This window comes from Pelophylax lessonae (assembly GCF_965119305.1).
Source record: "Pelophylax lessonae genome assembly, chromosome: 5".
Taxonomy (NCBI): Eukaryota; Metazoa; Chordata; class Amphibia; order Anura; family Ranidae; genus Pelophylax; species Pelophylax lessonae.
In genome coordinates this window covers 374,481,007-374,504,383 of record NC_138772.1, presented here as the reverse complement: position 1 = coordinate 374,504,383, position 23,377 = coordinate 374,481,007, and the positions used below count along the sequence as shown (strand labels likewise).

General features: G+C 40.6%; 1 protein-coding gene across 1 annotated transcript in view; it reads right to left on the bottom strand.

The window, feature by feature from the left end:
- LOC309556806 (cadherin-19-like) overlaps positions 1-23,377 on the bottom strand; it is a 200,829-nt gene that overhangs the window by 82,532 nt on the left and 94,920 nt on the right. Inside the window, exons 4-8 of the mRNA XM_082259323.1 lie at positions 22,593-22,757; positions 20,817-21,007; positions 2,826-3,061; positions 2,604-2,737; positions 1,821-1,942 (exon numbers count right to left, since the gene is read on the bottom strand). Coding sequence (XP_082115449.1) covers positions 1,821-1,942; positions 2,604-2,737; positions 2,826-3,061; positions 20,817-21,007; positions 22,593-22,757 — 848 coding nt within the window. The remainder of the gene's footprint in view (positions 1-1,820; positions 1,943-2,603; positions 2,738-2,825; positions 3,062-20,816; positions 21,008-22,592; positions 22,758-23,377) is intronic.

The following is a 23,377-nucleotide window of genomic DNA, read 5'->3' as shown; positions in this document are numbered from 1 at the left end:
TAGATTTAGCCAGGCTCCTCATCAGGGGGTCAAGTCCCCTGATCATGCAGAATCTGTGCCCTTTTGGCTTGAGAAAGCTCTAAGCTGAGCCACCACGCTGGCTGCGAGAACACGGTTGGAAAAAACCTGTTTATTTCCACGGCTGCTGCACGTCTTGGTGCCTCCAAGGCATGCCAGTGGATACAGCCAGGGTCAGAGATGGTGGCTAGTTCTTCTCTTACCTATGTTTCTAGCTGGAAAAAAATAACTTGTTGTGCCCAATACAGGCAATGACTTGACTTCAATCTGTTTCTTACAAATGCCCAGATGTACTGCCAAATAAATAAGCATTGATAAGATGGTACCTTGTCCCCATGTACATTTATCACTCTATACCTGGTTATTCATTCCCCTGCTTTTGGGGCTGCCAATTGCTGCATAAATGCTGGGAGTGTTCTACGCGCAGTCTATTTTGGGCTGAAGTGTAACAGCTTATAGGGAAATTGTTAGGATGGTGCATTGGGTAAAACTCCATGGAGGCACTTCTAAACAAAACAAATAACTGGATGTAATAACCCTGAGACCAGTCTAATGATCACAAAAGTCCATCAAAGCCAAACTATATCCTGCCCTTTCCATTGCCTGAGACTCTTGATCATTAAGGCTGTTGGTCACATTTACAGGACCAATAGAGAAGCATGGGAATTGAATGGGGTGATGTGAAACTAGGCTTTTGCTGGAAAATGTAATAATTGCATAGTTGCTGGGTCTACTGGTGGTGCATTTTCACTGAAGGTAACCACCAACTGTTTCTATCTAATGTCATACAATTCAGTGGACTAACAGGCAGACCAGATATTAAAATGGTGGAAGTTCAGTACAGTGACTGGGTCAGAAGACTAATGGTCAGAATAGACACAGACATAAAGATCTTAAGGAGAGTCCATGTCCCAGAGAGGTAAACAAAGCAATGACTGTCATAAGCAAAAATAATGGGCCAAATATTTATATAATGACAGACAAGTTGATCATAAACACAGTCCAAACTATTTACAGGAATAATCCAAGGCATGAACAGTCAGATAGAAAGAAAAAGGTCAGGCCGATTTCTTTCCGTGTCTTCATGTTGAACAGTCTATTTGACCATTTTTAATTGGGTTTAGGTGTGCACTGCAAAGACCTGAGCTGCAATTCAGTGTAATTACGAACATATAGCAAAGGTTCAAGGGTTATTATTGTTACGCACACACACATAGTATGCATGTATATAGAATACAGTATACAACACACACAAATATACATAAATATGTGCATGTAAACATATGTAAAGGATAAAAAAACCCAACCTGTAATCACCTTATATACCACTCCATTTATTGATTTCAACGTATTGCTTTATTTTGAACTTCTGTTTCCTCTAGGTAACTTCCCTGTACATTGCAGGGATTTTTATCGAACTTCTTAGATTCTTACCTTTTGTTGCTGTGAAGAAATAACTCTTTTTTTTTACCAGACTTATCACATACCCATTCTGATTTTAAGTTTTTGGTTCATTATTGTTAAACTGATATTCTTCCTGTGCTCTAATGAGAGATGCTGCATATTGCTTTGAATTTTACAGAAAATTGCAATTGAAAATGAAATGTGATTTTATGAACATTAAATTACGACATGGCTTGTGTAGGAGTTGTTTATGCTATATATTTTTTTATTGTCTATATTTTTTCACTCTTTGTTATATAAGAGTGAGGGTAAAAAAAAACTGACTTTAACCAGCACTTATTTTTTACTGCAAAGTTAAATATTATGTAAAATATGTGAAGAAAGGTTGCAAGCCTCACCTCCCCTGCTTTTGTTTTCTCACAAACATATATATCATACTCATTTTGAAGCTCTGGAGGATGATCATTTACATCAATAACTCGGATATACACTTCTACTACTGAAACCAGGGCAAGGTTTTCTGAAAAAAAAAAAAAAAATACAATGCATAGTGTTTTTTTCAATTAAAGAAGGAATTCATTGAGAATTGACTCTGTTGTTTATATAAAAGTGCAAATAAAACCATACCTGCAATACTAACATCTCCCATTAACTGCACCACCAAACACTGCCTCTGATCAATGGGAATTATTCCCAGAAATACTCTTCAGAAACAAACACTTCTGGGGCTGTTGATTTCATGGTCCTACACTGTGCTTAGTGGTTCCTCCCACCTACCTCCATGTCACTATTCTATCTTGTCACAACATGGAAATCAGCAAGAGGAAACACTGAGTGAAGTGGAGGACCACGAGATTGACTCTCCCAGAAGTGTCAGCTTCCGAAGATGATTTTAGGGGTAAATCAGATGGACCCCCTAGAGCAGTGATGGCGAACATTGGCACCCCAGATGTTTTGGAACTACATTTCCCATGATTCTCATGCACACTGCAGTGTAGTTGAGCATCATGGGAAATGTAGTTCCAAAAGATCTGGGGTGCCAAGGTTCGCCATCACTGCCCTAGAGTGTCATTTGGTGGCTTTCATCTTTGCAGTTATGCCCTTTAACCTAGATTTCCCATACATCAACAACAATGTAATAGTGGAAAAAAGTACTAAATATTCAACAAAACATCACTCACGTGCCTCAGTTGCTGTTATGGTAAAATTATGCCAAGGTTCAGTTTCCCTATCCAGAGGTTTATTTGTGATGATAGATCCATTGTTTGAATAAATTTCAAAGAAACTTGAATACTTATTTGGAAGAATTCCATACCTATTGGACATAAATATGTCACTGTATATATTGGATGTTTTTCCCATGTCCCTTGTGCATGAAATAAAAAAAAAAAAAATAATTGTACCTAATTATGTTGTTGGTGATGTCAGGGTCTTTTGCAGTCACTGTACCAACAAATGAACCAACTGTAGCATTTTCAAGGATTTCCATGTAGTATTCTTTACTGAGAAACACTGGAGGTTCATCAACATCTACAACATAAACCCTTATGGTGGCAGTATCATTTAATTCAGACTTGTATTTATTTTCTGCTCTTACTTGAATATGATATCTTCGGATTCCCCTTTCAAAGTCCACAAGCTAAATAGAAAAATAATACAAAAATACATATTTTTGCAGTTTCTTTCAATACTGATTTTAAAATAAAACAATGCCTTAATAAACATTACTTTCAAGGTACACTTAGTATGGGGTATTTCCAAGACAGTGGACATTCACTATGAAACTATGAACAAAAGCCTGCTTTTCTCCTTTCTAAGCTTATAAATAAAACTGTGTGCATGGATAAAATTTGAATGCAAAATATGTATGAGCAAAATTGTGACTTTTTACTTTGTTGAAAATGCAGTGAAAATCTGGATATCTTGATGAAATATTGCCATTGGGCAAAATGCATTGGACCTAAACAATAAGTTCACTGTTTTTAGGCTGAAACATGTAACATGTTCCAGCATCTGCACCCCGCATGCCTGATCCCCCCCATGAGAGTGAGTGGGGGATCTTCTCCCCGCTGTCACAATTTGAGAACAGCGGGGCTTTGCCCACATGGCCATGTTATTCAGTCACAGGTTCCTGGATAGACTACAAGTACTTTCAGCCATTGCAGATGATGTCTTGTAGTTCTTGAAGTACAAAGGCACCGGTGAGTTAATTGATTCTTCCTGCTCTCAGGTAACTGCCTGCCCATTCGATGTACAGGTAGACAACTATCCTGAGAGTCTGTGAAAGCCTGAGATAGCACCCACAATCTGCTGAGAAAAAAAATAAATGCACATTTTTTTTACCTGCAATTTTAGCTTTTAAAGTGGAAATTCAGTAAAAATCTAACTAAGGCATAACCTACTCCCATCCTTTTTCTAAGCATTTTCTATCTAACACTGTAAAGAAAAAGATGTCTATACTTACCTATTCTGAAGCCACTTTGATCCAGTCGCATGATCTCTCCAGCGGCAGCTTCTGGGTAGAGGAGAGATTGCTGACAAGGGCTGCAAATGCCTGGGAGATGACGTTACCCATAGACTTACTATGGGGCCTTCATTGTTGGCTTTCCCTCCTCTACATTGAAGCCACTGCTGACAGTTGATCATGGGACTTGACTGGAGTGGCTTCAGAACAGGTAAGTATACACATCTTTTCTTTTCAGTGTTAGAATGGGGATGAGGGTAGGCTTAGCTTTAGATTTTGACTGAACTTCCAGTTTAATGCTGTAATACCAATTATGTGACTTTATAAAAAAAAAAAAAAAAATACTAGCATGCTTTTGATAATTAATGTCTTCACTGTTTAACAAAAAGATGCAACTAAAGCATAAAAACATGCAGTTAAAAAATGTGTAAAGCATGATGCTTAAAAAGGTTCCGGAGCTTCATTGAGCTACACTGACACCTTTATTATGTGTAGGGTAGCAACATAGCAAAACACATGCGTGTGTTCTGCCTGATATCACATGTCATAGTGTGTTATTAAAACAGTACATTGTAACCACTTAATATATTCAGGTGATATATTGTTTTTTAAAGATAAATTAGGCCCTCATTTAATGGTAAGTAGTAAGAGATCTATTTTATCAGGAAAACTGTTCCAAAATAGAAAAAAAGTATATATTTTTTGTATACAAACTTTTATTAAGTAACAACATGACAAAGAAATGTCACATACAGTGGATCTATACAAAATTTGTATGGTAAAGTACAGTTAAGTCACATATATAATGGCTGTGATCAAAAAAAGAGAAAGAAAAATTCTAAAACAGATTATAACATAAAAAGGTATCCTGTTACAGCTCAAGAAGGGTGAACATTACCATATAGTCACCCAATTTGCATATATATATATATAACTGTATATCCTTGTGTTGTGACTTTCTTAGACTCACAGTCTTGGAGAATGTTTATATCAGTGTAACACTTAGAATAAGGATACACCCATGTGGGATTGGCTGCCTAGTCTCTCTAAAAAAAAGCCATCAATAGAGACCAACAGTAGGACTCCATAATGACTTAACACCAAGGAAGGTCTGTACCAGCCAGAAGAAGTTATAGCTGAAGACGCTTTTGCCTGATCTCCAGCAACTGCTTGTAGAGTAAGCCTGGGATACTCATACCCATGGGGATCACGAAGCCTCTATAATCAGAGCTAAGTAACTTTTAAGCATATTTCTCGTGTATACAGCGCATAGTTTTTGCTAGGAAGTAGGTAGCATTTTGCTTGTTATGGGTATATCTGTCAGTCTTACATTGCATTCCTATAATTGTAATTGTGTATATTACATCATTTTTGTTTAGTAAAAACACATTAGTATACCACAGAGGTCTAAGCTTTCTTGTTTTATTGCAACGTGACCTTACTAGATGCAAGTAAAATAATAGCATATTATAATAATAATAATTCCTTGACACAAATTAAATAGGAGAAATTATAAACAATGATGGTTATTCTGTTACAGATAGATGCTACAAGAGGCAGATTTGGAGTCATGGACAGTATAAAATATTTTCCATTAACATACTTTAATTGCATCTACTCTAGATCTACAATTGTATTGATTGGTATTGGCCAGGGCCATTCTGTATCAGCACCTTTTGCTCCTGAGGAAGCAAAATACACAAAACATGTTATGCCTCTTGTGAAGGGGTTGTGGAACTATACCAGTTGGATTTCCAGTCTGTAATTAGATTTGTACTAGGCCACCACCCTTAATGATTTAAATAAATGTTATATATATATATACTGTATATATATATATAATGCTCCCAAAGTTTAGGAGACTGAGCTACTAAAAGATTGGGTGCTGCTATTTCTTTTATGGGGATGGCATTAGACAAAAGCAAGCCTGGAAGGAACTATGTAGAGATATATTTGCTTCCAATCTGATCCAGGGAACTTTGGTGTCCACAATGTTTGATTGTGACAATTGTTTTTATCAAGAGACTAGACAATAAAGCCATACCTGTGGTAGACTTAATCCTCCTCATTTTTGGGAACAGTACAGGATCAATCTAGAATATCTAGGTGGTATATTATGCTATACAAATGTATTAAGGTTAGATTAAATTTATGTGAAATAAGATTTGGCGAACTTGAATTTAGGGGGATATTCATTTTAATGGCAGCTACTCTACCCAATAATGAGATATAAAAAGAAGTCCAAAATGTAAGCATCTGATACATTCTAACCACTTGACGACCGTCCACCGCAGATTTACTGCAGCAGGCGGCCGCTCCTGGGCAAAGTGTTGCACGCTCCTGCGTACCCCCGGCCCCGCCGCTGGTCTGATTGGGTTCAGAACTGATCAATCAGGTCCAGGCCAATGTTTTTTGGCCTGGACCTGCTGATTAGTCCTGACCAATCACAGACCTAGCTGTGCCTGGGAACTGTAAACACAGGCACAGAAAAGGTCCTCTCTCCCCTCCCAAAATCCTTTTTGGATTCATCGAGAGAAGGGAGAGGATCAAAATGTGAGCACTGCACAAAGAACACCCACACTCAGGTAGATAGGCACATATAACCCCCAATCATCCCCCCAGTTAACCCCTACACCCCCTGTCACATTGCACACTGTATATAGCAGTTTTCTATATTTCTGTATTAGTGTGCCTAGTGACATCACTTAGCGCTAACAACCGTTACTTTTAGGCTTAGGATACCCGCTACCCCCCAATAAAGATTTAACCCCCTGATCCCCTCCAGTTAACCCCTTCCCCTCATTCGCATTGCACACTATATACAGGTATATAGTGTTTTTCTGTATTTCTGTATTAGTGTGATTGTGACTTCAGTTAGCGCTAGCGAGTTAGTTTCTGTACCAAGTAAGTTTAGGGTCCCAGCCACCCCCCCAAATAAAGATTTAACTCCCTGATCACCCCTACACCCCCTGTCACATGAACAGGGGGTGTACACTATAGACAGTATATAGCATTTGTCTATATTTCTGTAATAGTGTGACTGGTGGCTTGGTTTTGTGCTTGTGACCGTAAGTGATGGACGAACATCGGCCGGGCGGTTCGTGAACGTCAGCCGCAAATTTTCTCAAAAGTTAGCGAACCGCAAGTTCGCGGCGGGCCCCATTGACTTTAATGGGAGGCAAACTTTAAAAACCTTTAGGTCATATTTGCAGCCACAAAAGACGTACTAGCAGTGCACAAATAGTCCCAGCACATGGGCAATGTCATAACAGAAGTATTGCAATTGGAAAAGTTGCCCTAAATTTTTTTTTTCATAAATCAGCCAGAACTGACAGCAGCCGGTAAATACATGTCAAATACATATAGGGTCCATTCAAACATCTGTAAAATGGGTCCTCATCCATTCCACAATTTGGCGGAACCTTTACAGACCCATTGATTTTCAATTCCAGTCTGAAAAATTAGGCATTCACAGGAAAAAGATGTAAGTGTCGGCCATTCAGGCCCCAAAAATTAGCCCACATGTGTTTACCTGACAGCTAAGAACATTGTATTCTGTGGCTGAAGGTACATTAGGCATTCACAGGATACAGAAGTAAGTGTTTTGGCCAGTATTGGCCCCAAAAATTAGCCCACATGGGTTTACCTGACAGCTAAGAGCGTAGTATTCTGTGGCTGAAGGTACATTATGCATTCACAGGATACAGAAGTAAGTGTCGGCCAGTATTGGCCCCAAAAATTAGCCAACATGCGTTTACCTGACAGCTAAGAATGTAGTATTCTGTGGCTGAAGGTACGTTAGGCATTCACAGGATAAAGAAGTAAGTGTCGGCCATTCCAGGCCCCAAAAATTAGCCCACATGGGTTTAACTGACAGCTAAAAACGTAGTCTTCTGTGGCTTAAGGTTCATTAGGCATTCACAGGATACAGAAGTAAGTGTCGGCCAGTATAGGCCCCAAAAATTAGCCCACATGCGTTTACCTGACAGCTAAAAACATAGTATTCTGTGGCTGAAGGTACATTAGGCATTCACAGGATACAGAAGTAAGTGTCGGCCAGTATAGGCCCCAAAAATTAGCCCACATGGGTTTACCTGACAGCTAAGAACGTAGTATTTGGTGGCTGGAGGTACATTAGCATTCACAGGATAAAGCAGTAAGTGTCGACCAGTATAGGCCCCAAAAAATTAGCCCACATGGGTTTACCTGACAGCTAAGAGCGTAGTATTCTGTGGCTGAAGGTACATTAGGCATTCACAGGATACAGAAGTAAGTGTCGGCCAGTATAGGCCCCAAAAATTAGCCCACATGGGTTTACCTGACAGCTAAGAACGTAGTATTTGGTGGCTGGAGGTACATTAGGCATTCACAGGATACAGAAGTAAGTGTCGGCCAGTAAAGGCCCCAAAAATTAGCCCACATGGGTTTAACTGACAGCTAAGAACGTAGTATTCTGTGGCTTAAGGTTCATTAGGCATTCACAGGATACAGAAGTAAGTGTCGGCCAGTATAGGCCCCAAAAATTAGCCTGCATGGGTTTACCTGACAGCTAAGAACGTAGTATTTGGTGGCTGGAGGTACATTAGGCATTCACAGGATAAAGAAGTAAGTGTCGGCCTGTATTGGCCCCAAAAATTAGCCCACATGGGTTTACCTGACAGCTAAGAACGTAGTATTTGGTGGCTGGAGGTACATTAGGCATTCACAGGATAAAGAAGTAAGTGTCGACCAGTATAGGCCCCAAAAATTAGCCCACATGGGTTTAATAAAGATAATAAAGGTTTAATAAAGATAAATAAAGATTTAACTCCCTGATCACCCCCAGTTAACCCCTACACCCCCTGTCACATGAACAGGGGGTGTACACTATAGACAGTATATAGCATTTGTCTATATTTCTGTAATAGTGTGACTGCTGGCTTGGTTTAGTGCTTGTGACCGTAAGTGATGGACGAACATCGGCCGGGCGGTTCGTGAACGTCAGCCGCAAATTTTCTCAAAAGTCAGCGAACCGCAAGTTCGCGGCGGGCCCCATTGACTTTAATGGGAGGCGAATTTTAAGAACCTTTAAGTCATATTTGCAGCCACAAAAGACGTACTAGCAGTGCACAAATAGTCCCAGCACATGGGCAATGTCATAACAGAAGTATTGCAATTGGAAAAGTTGCCCTAAATTTTTTTTTTTACAGCAAAATTTTTTTTTTTTTCATAAATCAGCCAGAACTGACAGCAGCCGGTAAATACATGTCAAATAAATATAGGGTCCATTCAAACATCTGTAAAATGGGTCCGCATCCATTCCACAATTTGGCGGAACCTTTACAGACCCATTGATTTTCAATTCCAGTCTGAAAAATTAGGCATTCACAGGAAAAAGATGTAAGTGTCGGCCATTCAGGCCCCAAAAATTAGCCCACATGTGTTTACCTGACAGCTAAGAACATTGTATTCTGTGGCTGAAGGTACATTAGGCATTCACAGGATACAGAAGTAAGTGTTTTGGCCAGTATTGGCCCCAAAAATTAGCCCACATGGGTTTACCTGACAGCTAAGAGCGTAGTATTCTGTGGCCGAAGGTACATTAGGCATTCACAGGATACAGAAGTAAGTGTCGGCCAGTATTGGCCCCAAAAATTAGCCAACATGCGTTTAACTGACAGCTAAGAGCGTAGTATTCTGTGGCTAAAGGTACATTAGGCATTCACAGGATAAAGAAGTAAGTGTCGGCCATTCCAGGCCCCAAAAATTAGCCCACATGGGTTTAACTGACAGCTAAGAACGTAGTCTTCTGTGGCTTAAGGTTCATTAGGCATTCATAGGATACAGAAGTAAGTGTCGGCCAGTATAGGCCCCAAAAATTAGCCCACATGCGTTTACCTGACAGCTAAAAACGTAGTATTCTGTGGCTGAAGGTACATTAGGCATTCACAGGATACAGAAGTAAGTGTCGGCCAGTATAGGCCCCAAAAATTAGCCCACATGGGTTTACCTGACAGCTAAGAACGTAGTATTTGGTGGCTGGAGGTACATTAGCATTCACAGGATAAAGAAGTAAGTGTCGACCAGTATAGGCCCCAAAAATTAGCCCACATGGGTTTACCTGACAGCTAAGAACATTGTATTCTGTGGCTGAAGGTACATTAGGCATTCACAGGATACAGAAGTAAGTGTCGGCCAGTATAGGCCCCAAAAATTAGCCCACATGGGTTTACCTGACAGCTAAGAACGTAGTATTTGGTGGCTGGAGGTACATTAGGCATTCACAGGATACAGAAGTAAGTGTCGGCCAGTAAAGGCCCCAAAAATTAGCCCACATGGGTTTAACTGACAGCTAAGAACGTAGTATTCTGTGGCTTAAGGTTCATTAGGCATTCACAGGATACAGAAGTAAGTGTCGGCCAGTATAGGCCCCAAAAATTAGCCCGCATGGGTTTACCTGACAGCTAAGAACGTAGTATTTGGTGGCTGGAGGTACATTAGGCATTCACAGGATAAAGAAGTAAGTGTCGGCCAGTATAGGCCCCAAAAATTAGCCCACATGGGTTTACCTGACAGCTAAGAACGTAGTATTTGGTGGCTGGAGGTACGTTAGGCATTCACAGGATAAAGAAATAAGTGTCGGCCTGTATAGGCCCCAAAAATTAGCCCACATGGGTTTACCCGACAGCTAAGAACGTAGTATTTGGTGGCTGGAGGTACATTAGGCATTCACAGGATAAAGAAGTAAGTATCGACCAGTATAGGCCCCAAAAATTAGCCCACATGGGTTTACCTGACAGCTAAGAACGTAGTATTTGGTGGCTGGAGGTACATTAGGCATTCACAGGATACAGAAGTAAGTGTCGGCCAGTAAAGGCCCCAAAAATTAGCCCACATGGGTTTAACTGACAGCTAAGAACGTAGTATTCTGTGGCTTAAGGTTCATTAGGCATTCACAGGATACAGAAGTAAGTGTTGGCCAGGATAGGCCCCAAAAATTAGCCCACAAGGGTTTACCTGACAGCTAAGAACGTAGTATTTGGTGGCTGGAGGTACATTAGGCATTCACAGGATAAAGAAGTAAGTGTCGGCCAGTATAGGCCCCAAAAATTAGCCCACATGGGTTTACCTGACAACTAAGAACGTAGTATTTGGTGGCTGGAGGTACGTTAGGCATTCACAGGATAAAGAAGTAAGTGTCGGCCTGTATTGGCCCCAAAAATTAGCCCACATGGGTTTACCTGACAGCTAAGAACGTAGTATTTGGTGGCTGGAGGCACATTAGGCATTCACAGGATAAAGAAGTAAGTGTCGGCCTGTATTGGCCCCAAAAATTAGCCCACATGGGTTTACCTGACAGCAAAGAAATTTGTATTCTGTGGCTGGAGGTACATTAGGCATTCATAGAAATAATAATTGTCGGCCCTGAAAGTCCCCAAAAATTTGCCATTCAATGGACATGAAATGCCTTTTATGCCGCTGTATGTAGCGAAGCCAAGGACCAGGAATTGCTGTGGGTGGATGGCGTTCTGGCGGATATTTGTGGCCTGGCATGAGGAATTTCAATGAAACATGGTCTACTGGTCATATGTGTTGAATTCCTCAGAGATCCATGCCTCATTAATTTTTATAAATGTGAGGTAGTCTACACTGTCATGAGCTAGGCGAGTGCGCTTATCGGTCACGATCCCCCCTGCTGCGCTGAACATCCTTTCGGACAGGACGGGGGGCAAGCCAACATTTCCATTGCAAATTGTGCAATCTCTGGCCAGAGGTCAAGCCTGCCCACCCAGTAGTCCAAGGGTTCATCACTCCTCAGAGCGTCCACATCGGCCGTTAACCCGATGTAGTCGGACACCTGTCGGTCTAGGCGTTCCCTCATGCTGGATCCGGAGTACAGCTGTCGATAGTTCGGCTGAAAGAAGGATCTCATATCTGAAGTGACCAAGACACCTTCAAACCGCCCTCTTCTTGCAGGCACTGTTGGATTGCTATTCACAACTGTCTCTCTGTGACTGGAAATTCCTCTGCCAGTGCACGCAAAAGCAGAATGCAGCATTTCCCGCAGCAATGCCTGGAAGTGCTGCATTCTGACTTCCCTCTGTGATTGTGGTAACATTTCCGCCATTTTTTGTTTGTACCGGGGGTTTAATTACATTGCCACCCAGTACTCTTCCTTGGCCTTTATGCTTTTTATACGTGGGTTTCCCTTAAAACACCGGACCATGAAGGCCCCCATTCGCACTAAATTGGAAGCGGTGTAGTGGCCTGCTTCCAGCTCATCATCAAGGATAATGTCGTCCTCGCTCTCCTCCCCCAATCCATGGATAACACCAGGGATCCCAGAAAGGTTTAAAGCATGCTCTTCTTGCTCCTCCTCATCCCTCCCAGCACCATCCTCCTCTGACTCCTCTTCAGACTCCTGCTGTTGACTTGTCTCAGATGGAGTAGCACCCACTGGGAATTCATCCAACATTGTGAATTCCTCATCTTCCTGTTCCTGCTCCTTGATGGCTTGATTAATGACATGATGCAATGCACGCTCCAGAAAGAAGGCATAAGGTACAATGTCACTGATGGAACCCTGGCCGTGACTGACCAGTTTGGTGATCTCATCGAATGGCCGCAGAAGTCTGCATGCGTCCCGCATGAGCAGCCACTGGCGAGGTGAAAAAAACCGAGCTCCCCAGAACCTGTCCTGCCGCAGAGTTCGTACAGGTAGTCGTTAACTGCACGTTTCTGCTGGAGCAGCCTATCAAGCATATGCAATGTTGAGTTCCATTGCGTCGGGCAGTCACAAATAAGACGCCTGAGGGGCAGGTTGTGTCGCCGCTTAATGTCAGCAAGGCGAGCCATGGCTGTTTAAGATCTTCTAAAATGGCCCGAGATTTTCCTGGCCTGCCGCAAGACATCCTGGACCCCAGGGTATTTGGCAACGAATTGCTGCACCACCAAGTTCAGGACGTGTGCCATACACAGGACGTGTTATTTTGCCCTGTTTCAGTACACTCAGCAGATTGGCACCGTTGTCGCACACCACTTTACCAACTGTCAAATTCAGCAGTGTCAGCCACTAATCTGCCTGTGAACGCAAAGCTGAAAGGAGTGCAGGACCAGTGTGGCTCTTGGCTTCCAAGCACAACAGATGCAGCACAGCATGGCAACATCTCACCTGGCATGTGGAATAGGTTCTTGGGATCTTTGGCGGTGCAGCGGAAGAGATGGTAGCAGCGGAAAATGAGGAGTCAGCCGAGGATGACTGAGAGGGAGGATGTAGGAGGAGGAGGAGAAGAAGAGGCAGGCCTGCATGCAATCCGTGGCGGTACAACCAAATCTACACGGGTGCCACGGGATACATGCTTGACGGCCGTCAGAAGGTTCACCCAGTGGGCAGTAAAAGTGATATACCTTCCCTGCCCGTGTTTGCTAGACCATGTGTTTGTGGTCAGATGTATCTTGGCACCAACACTGTGTGCCAGAGATATATTCACTTGCCGCTGAACATGGCCATACAGCTCTGGAATGCCCTTCTGTGAGAAATATTTCCTGCCTGGGACTTTCCATTGTGGTGTTCCAATGGCCACAAATTTACGAAAGGCCTCTGAGTCCACCAGTTGATATGGCAGTAGATGGCGGGCTATCAGTTCCGACAAGCCATCAGTCAAACGTTGGGCAAGAGGGTTATCCGGCGTCATCATTTTTTTCTGCTCCAACATTTGGAACACAGAAGCCTGCCTTTTTCCAGAACAACCTGACGACGGCATCATGGAAGGTGGAGTGGAGGACAAATGTGAGAAGAGAGGAGAAGGAGAAGAGGCTGGACGGTGAGAGCCTGGAGTGTGGCTTTGTGGGTTCTGACGGTGTTGCTCCCACTGGGCTTGGTGATGGGAGTTCAGGTGCCTTCTTAAGGAGGTTGTCCCTAGGTGAGTGTTGGGCTTACCGCGACTTATGCGTTGACTGCAAAGGCTGCAAATGGCAACACTGTTGTCAGCAACGGACACATTAAAAAAGCCCAAACTGCGGAGCCATGTGCCAGCGTTCTGGGAGCGCCAGATATGACTGTACATGGTTGATGGCTCGCACCTGATACATTTGCAGTCTGCTTTCTACCTCTTGTGCAATGCAAGTTCTGCCTGCCTCTCCTCCCTATCTGCCGGTCCGTCTGTCCCTCTGAACTCCCCTCCTCTTCCTCTCTTGTGGGCACCCACGTGACGTCCATAGACACGTCATCATCCACGTCACCTTCCCCACCGCTAACATGTGGGTCTTGCCAGTTCCATGACACGGATGTGGTGAGTGGAGTACATATGGAGGTTTGAATACGATTTGGAACCGCATTGCAGCTGAATTAGGGTCCAACGAATTGAGATCCGTCTGAGATACACAGGCTTGATTTTAGCAGCAGTCTGGTGAGTGTCCATTTTGACGGGGAGCACGTCTGGATGGTGGAGGTTTATTGGGTGCTTTTAAGAATCCTTCACACCCTTCCTCTTATAAGTTTGACATTCAATCTGGATTGTTAACTAACTCTCAGCTGGGACTTTTTCACATGCATGCATGCGGTCATTTACATATCAATATATGTTTCCTTTTAATATTTATATGCATATAGATGTGCTGTGCATAGTATAGCACTGCTAGTGTTTTAGATTTTATTTTATATTGTAGAGTGAATCTATTGCACCTTGCCTTATTGAATAAAAACCCATTTGAATGAAAAACTGAAAAATAATTATTTTCCCCTTAAATTGGTGCTTTTTGAATAACAGATTAGAACAGCAGTGTCTAAACGCTGTATGTCACAGTAAAGTATGAATGAAAAACTGAAAAATAATTATTTTCCCCTTAAATTGGTGCTTTTTGAATAGCAGATTAGAACAGCAGTGTCTAAACACTGTATGTCACAGTAAAATATGGAGGAAGGAAAAAAACGTTTTTTTTTTTTAAATCCAGATTAAGCAGACACATATGCACTGAGCTTGCATTACATGGCCGCTGCACGCCGCCAACCTAACAGACGGATAAAAGTTTTTTTTTTCTCCCTCTTCCTCACTGGGCTCAGGTCAGGGCAAAAAGATCGTGCACTTCACCCCCACACAATAAAATCGATGTAGATCGCTGTCTGATTACTTCCTATTCTAAAATTCTTTCTATTCTTTCCCTGAAAGCAATCTCCAGCCTGCCCCTACAATAATCTCCTATCTCTCCCTCAGCAGCATCAGGAACCTCTCCCTACAGTAGTTAGAGCAGAGTGACGTGCGGCGCTATGTGACTCCAGCTTATATAAAGGCTGGGTCACATGCTGCACTGGCCAATCACAGTCATGCCATTAGTAGGGCTTCTAAGGGCACACTAGTTAAACGCTTGTCGATTGGCTGCCCTGCAGCTGTTGAAACCACACCATTAAAACCGCGCCAAAACATGAAATAAATTACCAAACAACGGACTGTATCCCGAACATACAGTATAATGTTCGGGTCCGTGTCCGGGTACCAAACACCCAAAAGTCTGGTACGATCCCGAACAATACAGTCCGTGTTCCCTCAACCCTAATTACAGCATGACATGGCAAACCATAGTCGATGATATTCGTTAATAGAAATGTATATAACAAGAACCGAGAATTTATAGATATCAATAAGTTAACAGACGAGGTTCCAGCACAACAATATAAGTTGTCCATAAATTTCAAGCAGTAGTTTCTACGGCAAATAATTCCCGCATTGTGATGGAGAACATCTAGAAAGACATAAATGACAGCCCATTAGGGGTGCCCCGGGGCGATCGGCTCTCTATCTATCTTGGAATTCAGCCATAATGAGAATGTTTTTTATTGATCAGCAGTTTTTCCAGCACTTGCTGGCCTTGTTTTCTTGCCATGTCTATTAGTTCTTGTACTGTTCTGCACAACAGTTCATATGTAAGCAAGTTATTACTATGCCTCGTTTGTTATTGATCTTCTGTTATCTTTTTGAAAATTTCAATAAAAATTATTGAATATAGAAAGACATAAATGACATGCCATACTGAAAGAAAAAGAAAAAGAAAAAAGGCACTAACTAGCATGTATGGAACCCATAGAGGGTGGGAGTGTAACATTGTGAAGGACCCTATGCCTCTTTCCCATACCAGTTGTACCTAACTATCATAGCATACCAAGAAATATTTTAGGGTTTATGGTAGGAAAAATTAGCCACTTTAGGTGTCTATGTAAGGGGGAAAAAGAAAACGAATAAAAGGAGAAAGAATGGAGGGAGGAAGAGGTGCCTTGGCGGGGTCGATGGTACAAGACACCCAAGTTCCCCAAGGGGGAACAGGCTCAATTTAAGAGTAAGTCAAATATTCATCTGAAAAGTGAAACATATCCCAGTGTAGCCAGCATTTGTTGTGTTCCTATGTCTTGTCCCTAAGGGCAGATGTCATATATTCCTTTTGTTGAATATTGTTCACTTGGCAAACCATTGCGGCACAGTAGGTGGGGATTGCTGTTTCCATCTCCTGGGGATGAAGGCCCTGGCTGCATTCAGAAGGAGTTTCAGCAGGGATTTACGGTATCTCTTGCTGGACATTGGAGTTAAGCTAATGAGCACTGCTGCCGGTCCGGATGGTCCAAAAGGGAAATATCAGTAAGTTTGTAAACACTCTGCAGTACAAGTTGCCAAAAGGGGCGCACCTTTGGGCAATCCCAGAAGATGTGTAGCAGTGTGCCAGCCTGAGTACCGCATCACCAGCACAATGGGCTGTGTACGGGGAATATTTATGCTAGAACAGCTAGAGTATGGAACCAATACGCCAAGATTTTAAATGTAATCTACTGATATTTACAGCAAAGAGAATACTTGTGGGTAAACAGGAGAATCCAGTTCTTTTGATCCTCTGAGAACATAGTGTTAAGATCTCTTTCCCATTTGCTCAGATACGGAGGTTCAATTTGGGATGTGATTGCAAGTAAAGTACCATAAGAGTAGGAGAGAGATTTCTGTAAGGGGCCATCTCCCAGACAGAGATCTTCAAATGAAGTGGGTTGTCTGCAAAAACTAGCATGGTCTGGTAGGACTGAATAAAATGGGACAATAGCAAGATTTTCCATCTACCCAAGACAGAGGAGTTAAGGGCACGAAATAAGACTGATGGATGGGTCCACCCAGAGCGGCCAAGAAAGGTAGAAGCTCTAACTAGGTTCTGGTCAGGTTAGAGTGGGAACTTGGGAAGGCTTTGTCAGAGAAACCCGGTACAAAATCCTGGTGGTGAATAATAGATGTCAACAGGGAGAGGAAGCTGGACATCCTGCCCAGAGTAACGAATCCCAGTCCATGGGAGGCCAGCTAAAGAGACTGGTATTGATTCTTGTTCCAGGGATACCTATGTGTCTAGACCAGTCAACCACTCTGTTCGTGTGAACCGCCGTACAGTATAAGACTGGGTCAAGGAGACCTACCCCCCCCCCCCTCCCCAAGCTTTGGTCGTTGCAGAAGTAATGCAAATTTGACTTATTGAGCTTTTCCTGAAAACTGGAGAACTTTAAGATGGCTAAGTGACCAGTACTCTTGTCTTGCAGCTTTCAATCCTGGATTCCGTTTACAGCAACTGTATAGTTTTCTCCTACAAATTAATTGACTAAGCTGCCTTTCATAAACGACTTACATAAGCAAAGTTCTATGCTTTATTAAGAATTTAATCTTATTTGAGTTCAGACATTTTCCACATTTTTCTGTAACAATAATATACTTACAAAACCAGACACTTACATGCTGTACTTTGACTTATTTAGGTTAATTTGATCATGGGAAAGCTTCAGTAGGCTGATTAGATAATTCAATAAATTGCCTAATTGGATTTTAATGCAATATATCTTAATTGACATAAAAAAGACTATTTAAAGTCAAGTACTGCCAACCTTCAGTTTAAGCGATTACATCATTTTCATAAGTTGTTTTTTTTTTTTTAACTTTCCAAAACACTATACTATATACAGTCTACATAGCAGACAACAATTGTATTCAGGCAAATGCTGCACAACAATTTTATTCAGGCAAATGCTGCATATTTTAATAATAATTTAATCTGACTGAGGAAACCACATTTGACAAAGTTTGACTTCACACAGGTGGCTCATGTGAATTGTGAGAATTTTCCTAAACACTGCTACTGGAATTTTTACACTGTTATCACTTATAACAGTGATGTTAACCGTTATAAGCAATAGTTAACTGTCATGAATAGCTTTCCATTCACGACAACTTGCTTTCTGTTGACATGCTGTGATTGGCTACAGCTAATCACATAGGAAAGTGTGTCAGGTACCAGTGATAGCTGTGAAACAATCACAGCTGCACAACAATAAGCAAACAGGCAACATACCGGTATATTACCTGGCCGGGCTGTGCTGCCCACTGGCAGTATATATACAGTAAGCGGACAGCAAGTGGTTATGAGAAATTAACCAGCACTCAGATCATTTTGCCACTGTTTGAATGCAATGACTTTATTCTTGTATGTTATTTTAATATTTTTCAATGAAAATTTGAGAGCATGTTGGTAGGGTATTGAGCCTTGACTTAGAAACCAAGATCTTGTACCAAAAATAGCATTGGATTATGTGCGGGTGCTCATGTAGTGCACAGAGATTCCACATCTGAGCCTTATTTAGTAGCATGCAATTTAAATATCCAGGTCCATAAATATGCGATCAGGATTTTTTTAAACTTGTTATACAATTATAGGTTTATAACCATACAAAATGTTGCAGGCAAAATAATGCCGTTCAACACAAAAAATAAAATAAAAAAAGTAACTGTGAAGTGCTGTGATATCCTTCAGATGTACTGTGGATTGCATCCCATCATTTACATTGAACAATAATTAAATATAAAAAAAAAAAAGAAATAGAAAAAAGACACCACTGATGACATAGCCTCTTTACAATTATGATTTATTTATGACAAGATATGTAAAAAAAAAATCATGTCCACACCCACCTTATAATTAAAGCTGCCATCATTTTTACATTATTCTCCTAGCACTAAAAAACCTTTTACCCTAATCAAGCTGTGGGGAATTAATTCATCTGCCATAGGCATCAGCAAACCTAATTCTATTCCTAGGAATAGCAAGCCATGTTAAAAGATATCAACGTATAAAAGACATGTGCAATTTGTTTCCTTATGAATTTGTTTTCAGATGAAATTCGACATATTCGGAAGCATTCAAATGAACAAAATGAAAATCTGAAAGAACGAAAATCAACCTATGAGTTGAATGAATCGATTACATTTGGATAATTTCGTTTTTTGGATTTTCGTTCTTTCTGACATTTAATTATCACTGAATATAAAGAAATGATGAATGCATTCGTATTTCTTTTGGATTTATTGGAATTCATTTGATTTTCAGGTGGGCAGTGTTAGTGATGTCATGTGTTATCTCTGAAGATTGAGCTTATCCCTTATTCCCTTCTGTCTATAGCAGTCTGCACTGCAGTGCCATGCCAGTGGTCTTATGAGTTGTGGAGTGAGAGAGAAATTATTCATTTCTAATTAAGCTTACTAGCATTTCTTCTTAGTAGTAAAATTGGATTTCCTGCAGTTCTATTTTTTTTACCATTTGTGAGACAGTGTGGGTTTTATTATCTTGCTGTGTGTCTTCAGCAGTCTGCACAGCAGATTTTATATTTTATAGTTGAAAAAAAAGATGATTTTTTCCTGTAGTTTTCTTTAGTGAGACAGTGTGGGTTGTATTATTTTGCTGTCTGCACTGCAGAATTTGTTTTTGTTGTTGTTAGCCATCTCTTAGATAATGATATTGGTAGATCTTTGTTTTCATGTTAAGCCCGGCTGATTTTAAGGACTGGGCGGTAATACTCCTTCTCTATCCCTTTCTTTTACTGATACAATTTATTTAAAAATAGTTAAAATCCTCTCTTCTCTGCTCCTAAACTCCCACAAAGAGTAGTTACATGGGTGGGGTTATTTAAGGGAGTGGTGCATGCTGGTCATGCTACCTGATTGGATGCACTGCAGCAAAGTGAATATAATTGTGTAAATTTAATTATGTGATTCTAATTTATTATTATACACAGTTTCCAAGTCTAATACAATTAATAATTGTTAATTGTCAGTTTTGTCCTTTAAATATATGAGGCCTACTAAATTAAGCCCAGTGCCGCACACAAAGTCCAACTCGGAAATAACAAATAATTCTGTATCAACTAATAAATCCAAAATAACGAATGACTGAATAAACGCATAAAATGGAAAAAAACAAACTAACAAAAGGTTACAAATACAACCGATGTCCAAATGAAAGAATGGTTCAAGTCCGAATATGATCTGAATGATCCGAAGTAACCAATGTTGATCATAATTAATGATCCAATAACTGGCAAAAAAAACCAAATGAAACGAAAACAAAACACATTTTTCGACAGTGCACATATCTAATGTATAACTGTGATGCATATAGAAAAAAAATTCCATCTTAGCGATGCAGTTCATATGTAGAGGAAATAGGTACTGTTTATTTATGCTTCATATCAGTTTATCATACAGTATATTATTCAACAACAAAGAATTATCCTCTCGAAGAAAGAAAAGATATTTCCTTAGTCTATAGAGGTAAGTATTGTTAAGCCACGAAATTTGCAATGCATTTGCAATATTATCAGATCTGATAAGGAATTTTTAACTCCATGTTGTCAGTGTTCAATAATATCTCATAAAATATACTTCTATTACTGCAAAGTATTTCCACAAGCAAGATGGCATTCATAATATAACATTGTAATATATAGTCAGGAGCTACAAAGCCATATGGAGTATAGCAATATAAGGATGGCCCATGTATGTGCACCATCAGTATATTTAAAACTTCTTAAAATAAGCATTTGGCACACTGTATATTCCATATATGTAAAAGCATGAGAAGAATATTGGCTAACTATAGAAACACTTACCTTGTTTAGTTTTACAATGCCCTCTTGTGTTATATTATCAGTGATTATATTAAACATGCTAAAATGACCTCCTCTTTCTTCAATAGAGTATGTGATTTCTGCATTCTTTCCAAGATCAATGTCATCAGCCAAAACCACTCCAACAATTTCCCCGATAGAGGCTGATTCTATGATAGACATGTCATATGTTTCTGCAAAAAAAAAAAAGCTTTAAATAAAACTAGATAACATGAATCTATCTATCTATCTATCTATCTATCTATCTATCTATCTATCTATCTATCTATCTATCTATCTATCTATCTATCTATCTATCTATCTATCTATCTATCTATCTATCTATCTATCTATCTATCTATCTATCTATCTATCTATCTATCTATCTATCTATCTATCTATCTATCTATCTATCTCGTTCACCTAAATATGCATGAGTTAATGTGTATGGTTCTGCACACAGAATTGTAGGTAAGTGGTAGCAAGTTATTTTTATTCTGTTTCTACCCACTGGCTTTCTGTTGCTGACCTCTGCTTGTTTCTTGAACTCATCTAACTCGTTCACCTACATATGCATGAGTGAATGTGTATGGTTCTGCACACAGAATTGTGAGTAAATGGTAGCAAGTTGTTTTTCTTCTGTTTCTACCAACTGGCTTTCTGTTGCTGACCTCTGCTTGTTCCTTGAACTCATCTAACCAGTGAACTACATCTCCTCGTCACTGTGAAACCTTTGATGACCATACTTTGACAACATCCCCCACTGGCACTCATGCCACTTCATCATCCCTATACATCTTGGAGTTTATTTATTAAAGCTGGAGAGTGCAAAATTAGGCTCACTTTTGCATAGAAACCATCAGCGTCCAGGTTGTATTGCCTAGGCTTAATTGAACAATCTGAGGTTAGAAGCTGATTGGTTTCTCTGCACTCTCCAGCTTTAGTAAATAAAATCCCTTGTCTTCCTATCCAGGGGTGTTTTAGACTGGATAAATTAAGAAATAAGAGAGGCTGCCCTCATGATCTCAGGCTCCCTATTCAGGTACATGACTTTACAAAAGTCATTCCATGCCTAAAAGAAGTTTGATACCTGCATATCCACAATAATCATTTGATAACAGCCTGCTATACAGGTAAAATATAAAATTGGGAGTCTCTCATAGCTTTCTTGTTATTTTCAAACTTGAACTGCAGATTCCTTGGATACATTATAAATGGGAAGGAGCACTTTTCTTCTAAGTGCCTGTACTTCACATCTACAGCATTTGCCCCCCCCCCCCCACCAAATCTTAAACATAACATGAACCATTTTTGAAAACTGAAAGGTGGGGGTGAAAAAATCAATAGAATAGTAAGATTTACGTTTGCTGATGGGCTTTTGTGACTTTGGATATGTAGGACTTCATGTGAACAATACTTCCTCTTTAAGGCTGGGTTCACATATGTGCTAATTGGATGCAAGTTTCCCCTCTCAACGAAGCTGGTTCACACAGGCCCAGGGCGGCCGTGGTCCACATTCCAAAAGGGTCCCGTGAGTGTTTTAGTCTGGTTCAAGTGCGAATTTAGGCAAAAATTCAGACCGGATTTGCACCTGAACCAGTGAACAGGAAGGCACCGGACCCCATACCATGGCTGCACACAGGTGAACCCTCCCTAATTCTTCCCTAAATGTGGATGAGATTAAAGTACTAGTCTAATGAAAGGTTTCAAATTTTATTAGGTTTAAGTCTAAATGTCCAAGTATGACAAATAATAGACACATCTGTATAATTTACTTACTTTGTTGAAATTTTGGGGCATTGTCATTTATATCAGACACATGAATTGTTACAGTTGCTGTAGCCGAAAGTGCACCAACATTACCAAACATATCCTGAACTTGTACTATAACATTGTAATGATCCTTGGTTTCTCTATCAATTTGTGAAGCAACACGAATGATTCCTAAATAAAAAACAAAAATAAAACTATCTTCTAATGTGTACAGTCATTCTACAGCATTTGAAAATAATTCAAAATAACAATGCTAATAATTATTATTAATAATAATAATAATAATAATAACAAAACAACATTTATTTTATGTCTGTGACATGGACACTTTACCCCATGTTTATCCCTTTAAATACAAGGTATTCTGTAAATACAGAAAAGCTACCTGTGGATCTGCTAGAAATCGAATGTGCTCCTAACTCCCAGGGTGCCAGTGGCGGACCTGCCAATTCTGATGTTCAATGGAAAATACTAATCGAGCTCCATGATGCTGGGCAGTGAGCACAGGGCCTACTAGAGGATGCTGGGCCCTCAGGCCACCCTCATGAAGTCTGTTTCTGATTGTTTGGTCAGAGATATTCACACCAGTGGCCTGCTGGAGGTCATTTTGTAGGGTTCTGGCAGTGCTCATCCTGTTCCTTCTTGCAAAAAGTCCTGCTAATGGGTTAAGGAACTTCTATGGCCCTGCCCAGCTCTCTCCAGCTCTGTCTCCTGGAATCTCCTCCATGTTCTTGAGGCTGTACTGGGAGACACAACAATCCTTCTGGCAATGGCACATATTAATGTGCCAT